Raw genomic sequence first — 21,332 nt, 5'->3', positions numbered from 1 at the left:
TTATATTTTGTTGCATATTGATGATTTAATTCTAATATTGAGTAAAATAATCCCCACGTCCACAGATGAGGACATAATTTTTTCCAAAACTTACTTCCTGTTCAAAGACAATGTTTAGTTTTTATAGTTTATAGGTCCTACCAATCCCAAATAGCGACAAATTAAAAATGCATACCAAACAAAAGCTCAGGCGTCCTGAGGTTAATGTACTACTACATTGGATATTTTCTGGGTGCTTTCATACGTAGGTCATTCCCTGAAATCAAGGGGGTTTATCCTTCAGGTCGTTTCATTTGGGCTGGTGTGAACACAGCAGTGTCAGAACTGCGTCCTGAACTGAAGCTAAATGCCGTTTTCTAACAATGCCGCTCAATTACTCCCTGAATCGGAATGAAATATGTGTGAAAACACCCTGAAGGAGATAAATAGAAAGTCTTGTGTCACGCTACCATGTCATGGTCCACTGAGATGCCAGTCAGTATTCCAACACAGTAATGTCAGCGTGTTATTTGACAAACTAAATACTTGGAGGTCATCGCTAACTAGCGGCCACAGCTCTGCCACATTTTACATAGAGGAGAGTGCATCTCCTGCGACATGCCTTACACAACAGTGAATGTACACAAATGGAAAGAAAAAGAATCACCGCTACAGAGCGAAGATACTCCTACTCCTCCATTCCCTCCTCCTTTCTTTGTCCCCAGTCGTTTCCACTCCACGTCTTTGTCATCTGTCTTTTTTGCGCTTTCCTTTTATGCCTGCAGTCGTGTTTTCACACATTAGATTTGTAAGTTTGTGCAAAATTAAAATATAATGCGCCCCGCAGTGCACCAAGGGACTGTCACGCAGAATACGTTCTCAGGGAAGGTTGTGGTGTGTTGCAGACAAAAACAATTGTTTTCTTATGTATTGACATTGGCAGTGACGAGAGACAAGGAATGACATTCAGTAAAGGGCATGGGCGATAAAAAAAAAAAAAAAGAAAAAGAAAAACTTGCAATGCACTGCAGCACACACTATAGCATCCTTTTATGGCGATGTCTCTCAACCAGGTTGAGTTACAGGAGTGGAGGTATCAGGTCAACCTTATTTGGGTGACTTCCTGTTTATCTGAGCCTAGAAGCAGAAATGGGACCAGAATAATCTGCTCATTACCTCCCACGACGAGAACGTCTCTGACAGGTCGCAGATGGGAAAAAAAAACAAAAAATCATACGATCAGGCGTTCCTTTAACACAACCAGACAATGAAAGAACACCAGTGAATCCTCAAGATGCTTAAGTTTTGATCCTTCATGAGTTTGTATTCCATGATGACTTGTTTGCTCCTGCTCCATCTCATAATTGTCATGCATAATGATCTTTCGTGTAATTCAATCCTCTTGCACTAAAATACATTCTTTTCAGGCTGTCACGGAAGAATTATTTTTAGCACATTAAGTGCAACTCAGGGCCCAAAAATGGGATTTCCGAACAGGATAGAATGGGACGTCATGCGGTGTCTTTTACATTCTGAGCGTTTATCAAAAAGGCAAATTTCCACAACGGAGCGCCAATCCAAGAAGCCAGACATGAGAATTGCAAATTCCAGGGCCTTCGTGTTCAACTTGCTTCAACAAACATTAATCTCGGTAGCTGAAGGCGAACTGGAGGCATTAAGTAATGTGTCAAACAGTCCACTGTGGCTCCCAGCTTTGGCTCCCGGCTGTGTTTTGTTTCGTAGTTAAGACCCTGGGAGCACACCCCAAAGTGCCAGCAAAAAGGAATAATTTTACCAGCCCTCCCAGGGCTTTACTTGTGTACACAGATCTGCAACCATGGCGTTTTGTGAGTGAGCAAGGGCTTACAGTGCTCTGGTTTCATATTCACAATTATTCACTTGGCAGATGAAGATTTTTTTATTGACTGGAGTAAAATATATATATATATATATGTTCCATAGGAAACGCATGACAAGTGTTATTACATGTGGCTTTTAGTGTTATTTCCACACAAACCCACAGCCCAGACCTTTTTCACACTGATTACAACAACCGACGTTGCTCTACCGCTCAATCACTCAAGCATGTGGTGTTTTGTTTTGTTTTTATTCTCTGCGTTATTAAGTGAAATACACAGCAGACTGGGCCTAATAAACGCAGCTACACGCGCCGTGTTATTTCTTGGAAGGAAGCGTCGGTAGCCTAAATCACAAAGTGTCATCCGAGCTGCAACTGTAGCTCCAGGCAGGACACACTGCCGCAAGTCTCTCTTTTGATCTACACTGGCACAGACATGACAACGAGACGGCTCTGCCAGCTTAGAATTGAACAGTAATGATTAGTGGGCTTCCCAGATTTTACTGAAATATAGCGGCACTGGGACTTGTACTCGTAGTCATTTTAAAGCTGGTGAGCAGATCTGGACATATGATTGTGTTGTGACTAACAGTTCTATTCAATACTGATTAATGAAAGTTTTTGGATTACTCAATTTATCATTATATCATATTATATTATATTATATTATATTATATTATATTATATTATATTATATTATAGCATTAAAGGCTTTCTTGCATAAAAATCAATGCTGTAAAATGACACAAGAGAAAGTTTATACATCTAGCACACAGGTCTTCAACAGGGGTCCGTGACCCCCAGGGGTCCACTGTGGTACTGCAGGAGGGATTGTAAAGTTTTTGGTTGGTTAGACAAATATATTTACATTTCCCTCACAAATTTAAAAAGAACCTATTCAGTCACCAGGTGAAATTCCATGTATGAAGTTATGTTTATGTCAGGTATGTTTATGATCTAGCATGAGACACACAAACATGTGCTATTAGTGTAGTTTCGTATGCCCTCCCTCCCCTCCCTTTTTATTGCATTGCAGCCTAATTTTCCAGGACACAGAATTTAGCTTCTGAGAAAGAACAGCCACCTGGTGTTGGATATCAAAAAGATGTCTTCTTAGAGCGAGCCCAGCACCCAAAGCCGATGGGTGTATCTCCTGACGCTAGGGCGCTTTGAGTTTAGACATACCAGAGAATACAAACAAAGCCACCGCGTCTCAGCTTGGCAGTTTCTGTTTAAAGGATAAATGTTGGTTGAGCCCCTGCAACGGACCGGCTTCCTGTCCAGAGGGGTGTGTGGATAAGCTGTTTCACGCCTCAAAAACAGGACATAATCTCTTTAGCAATTGGCCCCCTCAGCTCAAACACGGCTTACTTTTAAGACTAAACAGGCCGACTACCCATCAGCTGAGTGCATCATTGTTTGGCTCTGACGCCCTTTGATGGTGTGCAAACATCTCCGTAAAATCAGGTGGAGTAATTGGGATGTTAAGCCACTAAAATTAGGCAAATAAATAAGCTCGTGGTGCTGTCGAATCTGAAATATCTAGTAACTGATTTGATTTTTCAGCAAGGGAAGCCGTTTTATTGTTGAACATATGCCACCACCTGGAGTACCAGAGTATAGTCCAGTAAGTGTTAATGCATCAGGGAAATTTATTTGAGGTGGTAACCTTGGGAGAATTTATATTAACATTAGTTAAGTGACTATTTTGCTGGAATATGGTTAAATATCTGAAGCATAGGTCTTCAAAAGGGGGTCCGTGACCCTAGAGCAGGCATGTCAAACATACGGCCCGCGGGCCGGACCTGGCCCGTTGGGTCATTTAATCCGGCCCGGCATAAATTTCTGAGTATGTCAAAAAAAGAAGCGAGTCTCTAGCTAATTTCTATTAAAAGTTGTGATTTTTTAAAATAAATACAAACCAAATGCTCCCTCCGGCCGCTAGAGGGCAGTAAATGTGTAAAAGCGCTTACGTCAAGCATGCGGCACTGACACGAGTTAGTCACAGGAAATAAACATTCGCAACGTGATGTGTCCAAGTAAAAATAAACCGGCAATCTTGCTTCACCATTCACCACTACTAAACAAGTTATCGGTCAACACACCCTTCCCAAAATGGCACTGTCAAAAAAAAGAAGAGTGGACACGGAGTGCAGAGTTTTCCAGGAGAAATGGACCGAGAAGTATTTATTCACAGAAGTGAATGCAAAACCAGTGTGCTTGGTATGTAATCAGCAAGTTGCAGTGTTCAAAGAGTTTAATATTCGGCGCCACTCATCATAAAGACAAGTATGTCATATTAAAGACAATTAATATTGTGCAGTATATTCTCAACTTCAGTAGGCCCAGCCTAGTAGTTTGATCTGATGTAGTCTAATCTTATTGCCCATGCACTGCTATAACTTTTTTATTTATTTATTTTATTTTATTTTATTTTGTATTTCTTTTTTCATTTATTTCAAAGCAGTATGACAATTAAGGCGAAAATATTTTTTTTATAGCTCCCACTTGAGTTTGTTTAATGTGGTGAGTTGGTTCAGGTGTAAAACTGCATTCACTCAACTGTTAAAATAAACCAGTTGTGAACACATTCACGGCCAAACATGAAAAATATTTTTTTTCCCATTGTTTTTGAATAAATGTGTTGTGCTTAGAAAAGATCCCTTGTCATCCGTGATTATAATATGTAGGGTAGGCTACAAATGTAGGCTGAATGATAAAGCATAGTACTGAAAAACAGAGCTAAATATTTGGAGTTGACATTCTTTTGCTGATCCGGCCCACCTGAGAACAGAAAGTCTGGATCCGGCCCCAGAGCCAAACTGAGTTTGACATGCCTGCCCTAAAGGATCCACAGAGGTACTGCAAGGGGGGGTCGCAAAATCTTTATATATATATATATTTAATTTTCCCCCACAAATTTTAATGTCTTTAAATACACATTAACCTAACATATTTTAGTAAATAAAATATATTAAACTTCTGTATTATTTCAATAGCTTAATAATGAATGATAATAATCATGTATATTCATATTGTGCACTAGGCCACTAGAGTTTCCCTATTTAATCTCTCCATCAGTTTGGGTCCTAGGCCTGAAAAACGTTGAAGACCCCTGATCTAAAGCATGTGTTGGTCATGCGTTGCACAAAACAGGAAAATTAAAGGAGTTCAGCTCGGGCCGAATAGCCATCCAGTTCAGTAGGTGAGAAAATTGAAATCCCCACCGGCGTCGGGAAGGACAAGAGTGTTGTTTTTGTGTTACACAAGCAAAGCTTACAGGGCCCGCTCTCCAATTCCAGCCACCCTAATGTTGTGGAATGTTGCAAATGCCTCATTACTTGCATTATACAAGAATGGAGGAGCCTCTCTCCGCCCTGTAATGAGCCCTGAAGCATATTAGACCAGTGGGCATTGAACTGAAAGGACCAGTGATTTCTCCTTTCTTCTTCCCGTCATGGCAGAGAATGGTTTGGGGCCCAATCAGAAAAAAAAAAAAAAAAAACACATCATCACACTTGATGAAAATAAAGAGGATAATCCTGTAATCCTTTTAGGATTTTTTTTTTTGTGAACATAATTACTGTTTCCTTTTAAACAGGTTGCGGCACGCTGTATTCTGTTCAGTAGACGCCGTACGTTTCCCTCCCGCTCGTGTCTTCTGATGAGCGCACGACTCAAAGGGAATCATTTCAAGCAGGCCCCGGGGTGGACGTCGGTTGTTGCTGGTTCTATTATAAAGGCTACCCTGTCCGTCGCCACTGCATTGGAAGCCGCAGCCGAAATCAAAACCATTCAGTGGACAAATAAGACGTAGCTGCAAGCGCCAGCCGCTCAACAGAGCTCGGTCAGCCGTGAGCGGAGACCAGCGGCGGGTTCGAGACTTCACAGAGTCAGGAAAAGTAACTGCGAGCAATTCCGAAAACCAAGAGCAGCTTTTGTCCGCTGCCCTCGATGGTGCAGGAACCCAGCGTGGAAAGCGACTGAAGTGCCTCTACGAGCCGCGAGCTCACGCTCTGCTCTTACTCTGCTCCTGCTCCTCAGCTTTTAACTTGATGCAGCTGCACCTCTTACTTAGGAGGCTAATGAGCGATTTTAATCTGCCCCACCAGATTGCTTTACGGTTGTCAGGCTTTTTGACTAACAGAAAGCGGAGGGTTTCTCTAAATGATTGCGTCTCAAACTCCTCAGCTCAGTCCACCGGTTCACCACAAGGGTGTGTCCTCTCCCCCTCGCTCTTCATTCTGTACACAGATGGATGCGGGAGTGCAAAGAAAGGCGGCCACTTCATCATATTTTCTGATGACACCGCGCTGCCGTCCCTCCTTCAAGGGCCTGAGTCGGGACACAGAGAGGCTCTTGTTGACTTTGTCTCACGGTGCGACAATTATCACTCGAGTGTGTCCAAAACTAAGGAGCTCATAATTGATTTTTAGAAAAGCACAGCTGCGGATTACATCATCCAGGTAACACGGTAGAAAGGATATCTTTCTTTTTTTAACGAGAACCTCAAATTTGATGTGAATGCTGCAGACATTGTGAAGTGGGGCAACGGAGAATTCATCTTCTCCACCAACTGAATTCTTTCGCTGTCAGTCCTGCTGTCCTCTGACGTCTTTTATTGAAAGTCTCCCGTGTTTCTCTCTCATCTGCTGGTTTCCTAGCCTTACTGAGAGATTTAAAAACGTTTGCATAACGCTATAAAAACATGTGCCAAGATCACAGGAGGGAAATTTAGGGACTAAACCAACTTTTGTGACCAACAAACTCTTCGGAAAGCAACCCACATTTTGCCTCCTGGTCATGAGCTCGCCAGTGAATTTTCTCTGTTGCCCTCTGGTCCTCGGTACGCTCCACCTGTCTGTAAGACAAACCGTCTTTTAAAATCTTTATTCCCTCTGCCTCTTAAATTTTTTATAATCTTTTTTTTTTTAAATCTGGGTGGAGTCTTTTTTTATGTTACTGGTCAAATGTGTAACCGACCTTATTTATCTATTTATTGACCATTATTTCCACTGTATTCCTTGGTATTTCACTTGTTACGTTCTGCTTTGTTATTCTACTTTCATCCTATGGCATGTATATTGTATAATAGTATCCAAGCTGTATCAAATAGCATAGTATCCAATATCGCTAACGGCGGGATTAGTAAAGTTGTCTGAATCTGAAATCTGAACCTCTGAATCACTACACGGCATCGTATCCATTCATCCATTTAAAACAAACCTCTGAATAATTTTGAGTAAAGAACCAACAAACCACGCAGAGATTTTTGATCAGTGCCAGCCTGATCGATCACATTCTGCAGAAAAAACAAAAAAAAGCCAAACTTAAACTTTCAAGGTTGTGTATCAGCTTTCAAGTCAGCACAACTTAAGCGATGTTTGGTTTTCTTTTGCTTTTGTTTTTCCATTTCAAGCTCAATCCGGCTCTCGGCAGTTTGACCTGCTGCACAAGATAGCTGCAGTCAACTAATGTTCATAAACAGCACGAGCTTGTTAAGGTTTTAACTGTCAAGGGTTTCGTTTACCATGGTTACAGATCCCATTCTTGTCAGAGGCTCAGTACAAGAGGTCAAGAGGCTCAGTGTACATTTGAACCTGATATATTTTGGGCAGCAGAGAAAAAAAAAATGTTCTGATCAGGAAGAAACAGTGTTTGACTCCAAACATGCTGGCAGGAAATTAAAACCCTATTATTATGTTTTTGTTGTTGCTGTTGTTTCAGCTAACTGAAGGAACATTTTTGCTTCATTTGTTTTATTTTGTTGTTTAATGAATATAATTCATCTCAATCTCATTGATGAAATTAACACTAATACAGACACGTCACAATTACTCAAATCCTGTCAAATTTAGACACAAGTCATTTTTCCCCACAAACAAAACTAAGCCTCTGGGAAGTTCACATCAAAGAATTTGCTTCAGTTGTGATGCAGAAACAAATCCTCTTTATGCAGGTGATTAAGCTGAGTAGCAACCAGGGAACAGATAAAGGTCCCAGCTCAAAAGTTGACTATGGCGATTAGGAAAGGCAAAAACAACAGCTGAGGAAAAAGTGTGCATCACTGCAAAAGACCTGGAGGACCCGACGAAGACAGGAACAAAAGCAATGATGTACATCAAGGACTCCGCGGCTATAAGGTTTGGATGGACTTGGTGACTTGTAGGCGTCTGTTAAATGGAGTGAGGAGACTAAACTAACTCGAACTGTTTGGAGCCACGAGCCACTTCTGCCGTTTGTGACAAGTATTTACCGTGACAGTATTTATTAGGCTATTGGATGTACACACTTATAAAACTCAAGAATAGAGCTCCTAGATATCTCCTGTGCCGAGGTAATAAGGTTAATAGAGGGACCTCTAGTGCTGCTGTGGATTCACTGGAGTGATTGTAGCTAAGGTCTCAGACATGTACCACTCAGAAATAAAAAAGCTCCGGCTGGAGCGAGATTAACTATCAACCACCATCAATCATGCAGATTAGATCCTCTGAATGGTAACTGTTTAGCTACACTACTATTCAGATACTTGTTTTGAGTTTTTTTTTTTTAACTTTATGTACAGTTATTTTCCTGTTAGGCAAAGGTGCTAAAAGTATTCACATTCTGTAAAAGTAAGAAAGTACAGTAGAACTGAAATGTACTTGAGTAATTTTTTTTCTTTTTTTGCCATTAGTGAAACAATACACCTGTCGATAGGTTTGCAAAATGTTTGGTTGTGTCAGGGAGGGGGGGGGTTGAGGTGAGGACCCAGACGCAGGAAATCAGGCAGAGAATCCAGGGAAAAGGGGTTTTTAATAATTAACAAAAAGCGCTGCGCACAGCAGGAAAACCAAAAATACAAAAGAATCATCAAACATGGCAAGGTAACATGGAACAAGGACGAGGAAACATGGAGCATGGCGTGGAGACATTAAAGTAACATTAACGACGCAACAAGAAGCAAAGCCAAAGGCAGGGCTATATATACAAAAGAGGGCTCAGGGCTGACAAGACACAGGTGAGACGCATGAGGACAATCAACGCAGGTGAGACAAATTGACGATCAAGAGACAAAGAGGCACAAGACAGGAAATCCGGAACTTAACAAAATAAAACAGGATACGCAACATGACACAGACAGACATGGAACCTTGACAGGTTGATTAGACATTTTTTATATATAGACAGAGCACCACAATAGTCCATACCTGTCAATCTAAGCTTCCTGTACACAGTAGGCCACGCCCTATCACTGCTGAGCCAATCACAAGGCCACATATTACACGGCGACGAAATCCCTTGGCCTGAAAAACGTTGAAGACCCCTGATCTAGACTGGTATAAGCATCTCAATCATTTTTTAACAGCTTTGGTCTTACGTCTGTTTTCTTGAACAGCAGAAGTTCGTGGATTTTCAGTTAAGACTCAACGCATTTGCCAGGAATCATTCTTGGAGCCGACAACATGGAGCAGTTCTCTTAAATAAGGCCACGGGTGGGGAAGGTCCTGCTTTCCCAGATCTTCTGAAGCGTCGCCATCGGCAATTCACCCCGGTTCACTTCTTTCCTCCACGCTGCTGTTAGTTCTCTCTGTAACTCTCCGCTCACTTGACACCTTTCCACAGTCAACTGTCCCTCTTCTTCTTCTTCTTTTGACCTTCCGTCTTCTTCTTCTTGTCTCTCTAATCCAATGATCTACAGTAGTCATGTCTGATCATGTCACGTCTTTTACGTCGTGTCATCCGGGGAGGTTAAACAAGTGGGGTTTTTTTTAATGTAAGGAGCAGAAAGTACAGATATGTTTGTAAAAATGTAGGGAGTAAAAGTAAAAAGTCGGCAGACAGTGCAGATACCTGAAAAAGGTACTTAATTACTTCCCACCTCTGCTGTTAATTACTCTATGGTTTTATGCACTCAGTGCACTTTTTTTTGTTCAATTTTTGTAGTGAGATGATTTTCACTGGCGCTGGAAGAAGCTGACAGACTGATAAAATGAGTTAGGGCAGAAATAAATAACTCCCAGCCTGAGCCACAGCAGAATTTGGGTACTGGCTTCACAGTGTCTGAGCCCCTTTTACTGCTTCTCCAGATCTCTGTAGGCCGGCAATAACCTGCTTTGTGTTTGGATACTGCTTAGAAGCTGCTCACACATCCTTGGGTACCTGGAACTCGTGCTACAGCTCGTTTGCAGAGGAAACACAGCATTAATGAAGCAGTCCGTGTGAGTACGCTGACTTTTTGAGAATATTGATCGTGTGTGTTTCACTGCCTTGTTCTGTATGTTCCTGGGCCAACGGCCTGTCCAACAATTCCCTTCCAGAAAAGTAACACAAGACAAAGAAAACAAAAAGTAGGTGTTCTAAATCCCAAACCTTCTGATGCTTCTGCATATATACAAAATGTAACATGTGTTCAATGTGGTCCCCTGTCATAAGAACCCTTAAACACCTAAAAACAATTTATTTTTCAATTTCACCATCACAAACATCACATATTGACAATGTTCTTACCGGATGTGTTTTCTTCTACGATAATTAAAAAGAAGGATTAACCTCTTGGTCTATTAGTAGGAATTCCCCATGGGAAATTTGGAAGAACTTATGAGGCGTCCCACTGATAAATACAGTAAATAAATAAGTGTTTCAGCTTTGCAGAGGTGGACAAACGCAGTCACGATCATTCAGGAACTCTGATGCTACTGAAATCTACAGTAAATGCAGAAAACACGAGACCATTACAGTATGTTAACTTGGCGGCTGAGGCTCAGCAGCTAGAGCGGGGTGTCTAACTTGAGAGTTATCGATTGGATCATGTCAACATGCCACATGATAACTTGAGCAATACACTGATCCTCCAGTGTCTGCTGTCTGAATATGTTTGTGCTCCTGTGAGCAAATGGGTAGATGTTTCACTATGTAAAGTGCTTTGAGTACCAATAGGCAGAAAAGCGCCAGATAAATACAACCGTTTATTTCATAACTGTTGCCGGGTAGCGACAGAAAAAGAGACATCTGCCGTACATATAGACATCTGAAGCTTGTTATATACTCTGAGAGAAGCGAGAAATTTGTTCTCACAGGTCTTCTCCTAGGGCTGCAACAAAATAGTTTGCTCTGCCCACATAATTTATACTTCATGTAAGGTCTGCATAGGGCCCCCAGCACTGCAGCGTACATCACACGTGCTAAGCTTTGTGGGAGCTGAAGGAGACGAGAGGCTCTTTCTTTTTGTTTTTGGATGTTAGCCGGACGTTTTGACGGCCGTGTCCGTCGGATCACGCCGTTCATTCAGGACGCACCCACGCAGATCTCTACCCAGAAAAGATTAGCAGGCACACTGCGAACATTAGCATCCGGTGAGATCACAGAGTGGCCGCTAGCATTTCCGCTTCTTTCCTACTTTAAACACGCCCACTTCCAATTTCTGCCCAATCACAGTTGAAGGACGGCAACGCGAGAAAAAAGTTCCGGCGGTACGATGTGTCAACAACAAGGTGCAAGAACTCCCAAATGAGGGAGTTGGACGTTGAGGAAAAGAATAACGTTGAAAAGGGTTCCTTAATTCCAACTGACATGATTTGAAAACAAACAAAGACCTTTGGCCTCAGCCTACCTGGCAGCGAGTCTGTCAGTTGTCTAGAGCGTGACAGTGTCTGTCACTACGGTGCTGCAAATAGTCAATGAGTGCCGGAAGTTGCCACAGAGGTGACACTACCTGACAGTGCCACAGCGAGGACCCCGGCCTTGATGCAAAAGTAAAAGGCCTTTCTGGTGTGTCTCGGTGTGGTGCTGGCAAACTGTCCTCAGTAAACACACTCTTGTGTACTGCTATCACTTCGTAATGGTGACTCATGCTAATCCTCATGACGCATACGTATTTGCAATGAGCCTCAAACACCCAACGAAGTATCTGAGTCAACCTTTCAACGTTGAGTGTGATGAAAATTAAGTACTTTTTTTTTCTCCAAGCTCTCATTGAGCTAGAAATATTACTGAATCTCTTGCTGTCTTCCTGTCAGTGTAACCCAATGGCATCAGCGTGGTGGGTCCTTGGGCGGCACCAGAAAGACTGTTTTTCTTGCTTTGCACCTTTTTCTGTCTGTTCAAGAGAATACCAGTGAAATTTTACAAACTGAACCTTCAGAACAACAGTGTGGACACAGCTTTGTTGTGTAGAATATACAAGGACGTTCAAAAAATATTGAAAGAGACTTAACTTTTCTTGACGTACCACCACAGATTTGATTGGCATAGTCAGTTCCCAATGGAGTGGTTTCAGACCAACTTTCCAACACCAAAACTTTGTGGGATGGGAAGTTCATCTGTCTTTGAGGCTACTAATGAATTAGATGAGTCCACCCTATAATCATAATAATGATAAATAAACAATCCCTGTGACTCCACCATTCCTATCAGGTCTCTTCAGCTGGACAACGTCCCATTCATGCGCAAAGATACGCTAAAATTGCTGCTTCCAGAGCACGCTGTTTGTTTCAGATTAGCATCATCCACACGTCTGCAGAAGGCTGAGAGACTGACATGAGAGCAGTTAGCACTCTTAAAAGGGAAAATAAACCTTTATCACGTAACCTTTATCAACCCCACTTAGCTCAACTGCCACTTACATCTCACATTACAGTAGACTGAAAGTACAAGTAGTCAAATACTGTGAAATATGAAAGCCTGACTCATGAGTGAATTGCAAGATTCATGGCAAGCTGCTTCCTGGGAGATTATTGGATCTGAAATTCCCCTAACACTTGCATGCACTTGAGATGGGACCGGCTGAATAAATACTTTTTTTCTACTTTGGGAAATGAATGCAGCACAGACTTGTGCCCTTGTCAGCACGGAGTACGGGATAATTGAAGGGAGACCATGAGTGATGGTGTCCACTTTTGCTAACTGAATTAGAACCTCAGATGAAAGGAATATGTATTTCTGTGTGTCATCTACTTTCCCCCCACACTCACTGATAATAAATGGTTCATCTTTTCAGTTTGTACATGAAGTAAATGTTATTTGATTAGAACAGTGTGTAAAGATAGCTTAATTACTTAGTCAGCCTTGGTGTGGACAATCTGAAGCCTTATACTTGAGTCATGAGTTTGTGTGCTGCTCAAATTATGTCAATAAATGGAAACCGGGGCTGATGCAAGTAAATGATGATCAGTGTCTTCCAGACAGTTTATCATTTCTAACACTTAGACACCTCAGGGTTAGGGCTTTGCTTTCAGTATGTTGTGTTCTTTTGCAAAATGAAATTGTCCTTATGTGGTATGGAGGCCATTTTTATTATTTTTATGTCTTTCAGTCAAACGATACAGAAACAGATTGATTTTATGGTGTATTGAATCTAACATTCTACATTATGTGAAATGAAAGGCTCTGTAGGGCATGTCCACAGTGAACGAGGGAATGAGGGCATGGTTGCCAGTGACAACATACAAGACTGCTGACACAGCCTTAAGTGAATATTAGAGTAACTGAAAGCCACAAATTATTAGTCAATTTGAATCTTACTAATAGCTTTAAGATCATGCTTCATCTCTGCTGATCGCCACGAGGAGTTCCACAGCCAAATAATGTATCTGTCACTATTAATGGTCAAACCAACCAGCTCAGTTTATATTGGATTTCATGTTTTAAGGTTGTATCTCCCAAAGTGTTAAGTCCCCCAGACACTGAATGGAAGCAAGGCCCAGGCTCAGCCAATTCATTCTAGGGTAGCGGCAATTCAAAAATACAAAAGAATCATCAAACAAGGCAAGGTAACATGGAACAAGGACGAGGAAACATGGAACATGGCGTGGAGACATTAAGACGACGCAAAAAAGAACAAAGGGAAAGGCAGGGCTATATATACGCATGAGGACTGAGGGATGACAAGACACAGGTGAGACGCATGAGGGCAATCACAGCAGGAGAAACCAATTAACAATCACGAGACAAGGAGGCACAAAACAGGAAACCCAGAAACTTAACAAAATAAAACAGGAAACACAAGACATGACCCAGACACACATGACCAAACCACAAGGACACACGATGGACAGGAAACTAGGAAACATGACAAAACAAAACAGGAAATTTCAAAACACGATCACAAAATAAAAGACAGACGTAGAACCTTGACAACAATGTGTTGAGTGATTCTTAAATCTTTAGATCTTCAGCAACTACAAAAAGGTGCTTTTGTAGTTTTAAGACGGGTTAACATCCAAGAACCTGGTAGCAAAGTAACAAATACAAAACTGTTTGCCACTTTCTTTGTTCTTGAAGATCCAATCAATTGATGTGAATTAATTCAGGGCATTTTGGTTGGTCCTCACTTTGTGCACGGCTGTTTGAGGGTTAAGACTTGGTTTTAGGGTAAATGCTACAAGTAGGTTATGGTTAGTATTAGGGTTCGAGGTTAGGGTTAGGAGTCAACGTATGTCCTCACAAAGATAGCTATATGTATGTATGTTTTCCAGAAGTGTATTTTATGATATGAATTTCTATGAGTAATGTGTACCATTTAGCATTTCAAAACAATACACAGTTAAATGCTTACAACTACATTAATGTCAGTCTAGACATTGATCTCTTATCACTCAGAGAAGGATAAATTTAAATGCATGTGACTCGTCTTCTGGTCTAAAGTATATCTGACACCCCTGCAAAGAGACAACATGCATTTACAAATAATTAGCTGAGTAGATAGACCCCAGGAGCAGGTAGCACAAGCACCAATTTGCCATTGTCTTAATAGTCTAAAGTACACAAATGCAGCAAAAGTCAGCCGGTTAATAAGCCAGGCTGTGTGCAGGCCCAAATTGCTTGGGCACTAATTTCATCTGTCTCTACTGATTGATACTGGCTGAAAGGGCAAGATCAAGACTGGCACCAGAGTGTTTTCCTAGCACGGTTAATGTTGGAGGGGGGAGTGTTTCTCAGCATATACAGTGAAAACATGGTGCTAAAAATAGAAGGGTAGCGGCAAAGAGACTTTTACGTAATGTCTCATTAACTTCCCCATCTCCACTGGCATCCTTTCATTAATGTAATTCTGATACTGACATCTCTAAATTTCTCTGTCATTATGATTCATAAAAATGTTATGAGCTCCTTTAGGTCACACTATGGCAGGTTTGACTTGAGTGTTTACAGCAGCTGTGCCATGCTGTATTACCGGTGAGACACAAAATTACCAGTGGTGATAACGTCTTTGAAAATCTTATTTGTGTCTACTCAGTTAAGCTTCTAACCTTTACTGAGTATCAAAACTAGACCTGTATTAATCAAATTACCTTTGCACTGTAGAAGATAATGACTTTCAATTTCAAAATGCCAGAGTACTGAGGTCAGTAAGCGGTGTACTTTTTTAGTTAAAACTGTAATCAGAAACTGAATTTCTGATTTAATTCCCATGGATGGCTAATGTTTACTGAGCAACCACAAGGTGAGGGTCGATCCAAGTGCACTTACTGCTTTTGTTCTTATAGGTGCAGCATGCTATGAGCACAGCAAAGGTTGGATGAAGTGCATTAGTGATCATGGAAACCAATGTGTTATTCCCATGGACTGCAACATCTGTGACATGACTCATAAGTTTCCCGAAGAGCAATTCTGAGGCTCAGCGTGGTGGCTCCAGCTGTTTCCATCTTGGCAGTGTCTGAATCCGCCTGGCTCCCCACTAATTCAAAAATGAGAGGAGTCGGGGTTGGTGGCTGACATGTAGGCAGGCAGCTTAGCTAGTCGCTAAGAAGGGCCATGGTCTTAATTATGCATGACAAAGATTTAATACAACTTACCCGACGGAGGTGTATAAAAATTTACCTCAAATACAGTTGCCGCGGGGGAATCGGCTATTGAAACCCAAAAAGATATATGGTACCAGGCAGTAAACATGTTACTTTCTTCTGTAAAGTTTTAATATGGAGGGCAGCCACACTGGGCATGATGAAAGCTGTTAGTCAAGTAGACAGCATAGACCAAGTCTGTGCCACTAAGAAGAAGTGGAATATTATTTTCTGAGATGTCCCGTGCTGCAACATTCATCACGCATCCACAGGTTGACGTTTAAAATCAGTCAGCCTTTTTATTTTACTTTACAACGTTCAGCTTTCATGGGTTACTTTACTGTCTCTGCTCATAGACGGAGACCCCTGTATAACACACTGCTCTAAACATACTGTATGAAATAATGTTTAAACACACACTCTGCATGAAGCGTATTGTACGTTTAGCTTTCACTTACGCCGATCAGGAAGTGAAAGAAGAACATGAGGCCCATATTTTGGGGCTTGGTGTGGGCATAACATTATGACCGCTGACAGGTGAAGTGACACCTTGTGACAATGCAATGTTCTGCTGGGACATGTTTGGACCTGGCATTTAGGTGGATGTTACTTAGACATGTACCACCTAGAAAAAAAACATGAAAAAAACAAAAAAATTCCCAAACTGATCAAGTATCTGTGAGATGGTCTGGATATAGCCCGACAACAGAGGCCCCTCACCCAAACCAATAGGCCCACAATAACAACATCCTGTTGCCAGACACCACAGGACACCCTCAGAAGGCCCATGTCATATCCATTCTCTGAGGAGTCCCATCTGTTTTGGAGGCACAAGGGACACCTATGCAATAATAGGACACTGGTCATAATGTTGTGCCTGATCGGTGTATAGCAATAGACCGACATGTACTGTAGGTAAAATTTCATTTTGTCGTAACCCTTTTAATGGTGAGCCGGAGCCTGTCCCAGCGTGCACAAAGGAGGAACATTTCACAGGTTTCGTCCATATCACAAGGCAACAAAGACGCAGAACATGGGAGCCACACGAGAGATCAGACACGGGGACACCCACTTTCACCAAACCACTGAGTTGCATTAGTAACACTACAGGAAGTTCACTAAAGTGGGATGGATCAAAGAAAAGCTATCTATCTGTTCACAAAGCCAAGCCAAAGTTGTCTGCTCTGTTCTCATCATGAAAAGCATTACACCCCAATGTATAAGCCATTGACACAAACTGACTGAAAACTACGTGTACTTGCCTTACCAAGACTTTCTACCCAGGATACGGGAAACAGGAACAGTTCAGTGGTTACAGGCCAGTGCCAAGGTAAGGCCAACAATACGTGAAGAGTTTATGTGTTTGACTGGTTCAGCCATTTAAAGCACTGATGGAAATCACAAAAGATGGAGATACCATGGTGGCTGTCAAGCTGCCATTTTCAGAGTAAATACATAAATGGCCATCTCTTGAGTAAATGTTTGGTTTGTCCATTCTAGGCCAATGTAGACATATGGCAGAATCAGTGGGGCAGTATCTCCATCTTATGTAATGCGAAGGATTCATTTGAACAAAAGTATTTGTCCGTTTGTAGTAGCAAGTACTTGTTATTATGCCATAATGAAAATGTCATTATTAATTATGCATTTTATTTTTGCTAAATCCTCCACAAAATCCCTTCTTTTTGTCTGTACTCCTAGGGGAACTACACTGTAGCTTGCTACGGTGTAGTTCAGCCCATTAGAGGGAAACGACAAAGCTTTTAACTCATCAAACCAACAGAAGTGAAGTTGGAATCACAGTATATCCACCTTGATGCTCATTCCTGGGTCCTTATCCGCCACTTCTAGTCCTTTGACTGCATACACTATGCATTACAAAGCACTCCAAGGTACAGGTCTTTCTTTTTAGTTTGGTTAACTGCAGTCAGCCCACACCCTGTGTGCAGTCACCATGGAAGTGGATACCCTATATTCCTGAGGGTATCAGTTGACAAGGTCACTGGGCTGATTGATGTTAGCCCCCGGAGTCCTTCTCTTTGTACAGGTTCAACACCAATCTCCATTTCAGAGATGCCAGAGGAGAGTCCCCGTGGGGACGAAAGACTCCACCAACATCCCCTGCGGATTTCCTGATCTGTCTTTGCCACAAAGGTGGCAGTATGTACTGCAGTCAGACATTTGTAACTCCAGGGCGTGACATAAATCTGTCCCCCTTCCTCTAAAACAACACAACTCGCAAAGTTTAGCGAGCGGCAGCAATTGTATATTTTACCATGGCGTGTACTGTCACCACCGGTGGATCTGTGGTGGAAGTGGTTCAATACTGGTCCATGCTGTTTCTCCAGGTGCCCGTCCCTCTACCCAAATGAACTGGCAAGACCTATATCATTATGCATTACATTCATGTATAGAAGCTCTGCAAAAACAAAAAAGGTTGGCAGTGTTGAGTTGAGTTGAGTCCTTTCCCTTGACCCATCTTCACACCTACACCACATAATGTCAGGGGGGGAAATAACAGCAAAGAGAGATCAGTCACATTTCCCCCCTAGGACCAACTAAAAGGTTTATCCAGCAATGTGACAAGGTTAAGTGTTCACTGGTGCAAACACCAACTTACTACACAGAAAAAGGTAGCATATGTGTGAAATCTAACACATAATTTTTTTTTTTTGAATAGTACTGCACATTTGGAGAACTCTAACTACAAGGGAAGTCATCATCCAGTTACTAAGTTAAGGGTCTTTGCAGCAATAATTGGTTATTTGACATAGAGAGTCATGAAACAAGCTGTTGATCTCACATTCACTGATTGCTGGAGCAGGTGCGTCCTTCCAGATTGGCCAGCAGCGCTTTTTGCTGGTGTACCAGAGCCCGCGTCTGCATGATCTGCACATCTCGTGGCTTTTTTTAGCGCCACGTTCAAGTCTGCAGCTTCACAGATGGCTGGGTTATCCAAGGTCAGTGGAGAAGACAGATAAAAATCCATGGGAAAGTACAAACGGCGATGCGCTTCCTGGCCTGTGAGAGAATATGCTTGTCTATTGTTTGATTAAAACCGCTGCCTGACGCTCCTCAGCACCAATTAAGAGTTAATGAGATACCATCATGAATTATACAGTGTGAAAATACTCGGTGTTAATTACGATTTCATGAACTTCAATATCATCGAGCTGAACAAGTTTTTGTGGAGACTATGTCAAAGATTTGTTTTATATAATGCGAGCAAGCTCCCTCCAAATGAAGAAAAAGAGAAATGATGCTGTTTTTCTCCGCTTAAAATCTCACATGATGAAATCTGTTTATTTGCGATTCTACATGAGGTTTCTGATACAACTACTTGATCTAATTTTTAATTATATCTCAATTTGTTGAAGCTGCAGGATCTAGGCCTCAAACGCAGACTCTGGTCGGTGGCGCTAATTGTTTGTGGAAACTAACTGTGAAGGAAATTGATTCCTTCATAACAGATAACAGAAGTCTCGGCTCCGACAGTTGATTTAGTATGACTCGAAAATGAAACTGAGCCAAGGCGGTTTTTCAACATTCTGCTCCCTAAATCAATATCTATCAGCAATCTGAAATTAAATCGAGATTGAACCCCAGTTTCATCACAAGGTTTCGATGCCTGTTGAATTCTATCTAATCACACCATCCTGAAAGAGAAGAGGCGAGATCTCGTTTGGTCTTAAATCTGCAAATGAATGCGTGCGCTTCAAAGTCAACCGACGCAGGACGCTGCTCCAGCACTGACCTTATTTGACACCTGGGGCTATTTGTCACAGCTGAATGTAACATCACCGACAGGGGCTTACGTAAGGAGCGGCGTCTCACCTTGAACAATGAGATGCACTTTTGTGGATTTTGGTTTCTTGTTTGTGAGGATGGAGCAGACGTAGGGCCCCTCGTCGTGGACGTCAACGTTTTGGATTTTGATGCTGTACTCTGTGACCGCCGTGTTTTCCATCAGGATGACCCGGGGATCCAGGGACCACTTTTCACGGCCCGCGAACAGAATGGTGGTGCGATTGAGCCACGCCACTCGCGAAACTTTGCTGTCCACGTTGCATCTGGTAGGAAGAAAGACAGAAAGGAAAAAAAGAATTTTTTTGAAACTCATATTTGAGATTAGGCCAACCACGTTTGGTTGTTTGCACCCAGGGAAATAGAAGAAACACTCAAAATCATATTTGAATGCTGCTGTGAGAAGTGAAAATGTGCCTCTAGAAGGCACAACTTCAGCTGAGAAATTGTCAAAATGGATAAGGAGGAAAAAAAATAATTCTTCTCATACTCTTTTGCATACTTAAGAGCTGTTAAGAGGAAAATAAGATACCGTCGTGACACTATTATACAGTTCAAAACTTATATAAGACAGACATCAGTAAAATATTGAAGTTATATTCTGTAAAACATTTTCAGAAAAAAAACTCCCAAAAATACTGTAATTTGAAAAATGTAAGACATCACAGCAAATCAGGCATTGTCGAGTATGGATGGGCAGATCTCAAGCATGTTTGCGGCAGTTTTGTCTATTTATTTGGTTTTAGATTTGGGGCAAAATAAAGACTTTCAGAGCATCCATCAGGCTCGGGAAATTTTCGCACCTCTTTCCTCCGGCCTCCGCCGCTGAAGGCCAGCGTTTTTCATTAAGTGCAAGTTTGCGAGATTGGAAAACAACTCATGTGTTTAAAGCAGCGGGGTCAAGGCAGCTCAGGTAAATGCGGCAGCTGAGGGAGACCTTCGCCGGTCCCAATTCCTCGTGGCGACGCCTTAAATGCGATGGAGCTTTTACCCTGCGGAGGTCGTAACGACTGATTTATGCTCCCGGTGACGTTGTCATTCCGCACTTTTGGATGATTCACAAACAGCAGGACACCTCGGCGACGGCGGCAGACACATCTTCATCTGCAGAGGTGTCGCCTTCAGGAACATCCAGCATTAAAAAAACAATGCTGCATTAAAATAAGCGTCGCGTTAATGTGACTTTAGTTTTTAGCATTATTTTTTTCTATTTTGTTCTTTGTAGCTTTTATATTTCTTTTATTGCCTTTCGTGTTATGCTGTTAGACTGTGTGGTCTAAACCTTTTATTTTTTGCTGTTGATCATCTTGAGTCTTGCATTCAACATTTTGAGTTGCGTACACACAGACAGTGTGATGTTGCGGTTACCATGAGGACAGACCGGCCATTAAATGGTAGCCTTGAATTATTATATTGTAAAGTTAACGACATAATTGTGTTTATGTGCAGCCTGCCCATAATAAAAAGTGACCAATTAGTCTGCTTAGGCAGTATGTGCTGTATGGTCACATGACCATGTTGAGTACAGACCATTTGGAAATAGATGCCAAAAAAAAAGAAAAACACACACACACACATACACAAAAAAAACAGGCTGAAGCTTAGGATGAAATTGGCATTAACTTTGCACTGCTCACATTTGCAGCTTCCCACTTGTAGCTGGCACCGATCATCACAGCTGATGAAGTTAAAATGGCAAACAGCAGCTCGCGTGAACTTAGAAATCTGTCCATTTCAAATTAAGCTAACTTTAAAGTAAGTGACTATAACTCCCAGAGATCAAATTCATCACTCTTCAAATCAAACCAGCTATTACTTCATTATAACTTCCCAGAACGGGATGTTTCCCCACGGTAATTTGTCGTACGACTACTTTGTACCCACTTGGAGTCACATCAGGAACCCTTTCAAGGCAGTGTAAGCGCTGC

At 41.8% G+C, this 21,332-nt stretch overlaps 1 protein-coding gene across 2 annotated transcripts in view; it reads right to left on the bottom strand.

Annotated features, from left to right (window-relative positions):
• The window catches only part of opcml (opioid binding protein/cell adhesion molecule-like), a 274,929-nt gene that overhangs the window by 66,161 nt on the left and 187,436 nt on the right, over positions 1 to 21,332 (bottom strand). For both annotated transcript variants that reach the window (XM_047607060.1, XM_047607059.1), the window contains one exon: positions 19,435 to 19,670. In XM_047607060.1, coding sequence (XP_047463016.1) covers positions 19,435 to 19,670 — 236 coding nt within the window. The remainder of the gene's footprint in view (positions 1 to 19,434; positions 19,671 to 21,332) is intronic.

This window comes from Mugil cephalus, chromosome 15, assembly GCF_022458985.1.
Source record: "Mugil cephalus isolate CIBA_MC_2020 chromosome 15, CIBA_Mcephalus_1.1, whole genome shotgun sequence".
NCBI classification, from domain to species: Eukaryota; Metazoa; Chordata; class Actinopteri; order Mugiliformes; family Mugilidae; genus Mugil; species Mugil cephalus.
This window is presented reverse-complemented; position numbering and strand designations above follow the sequence as displayed.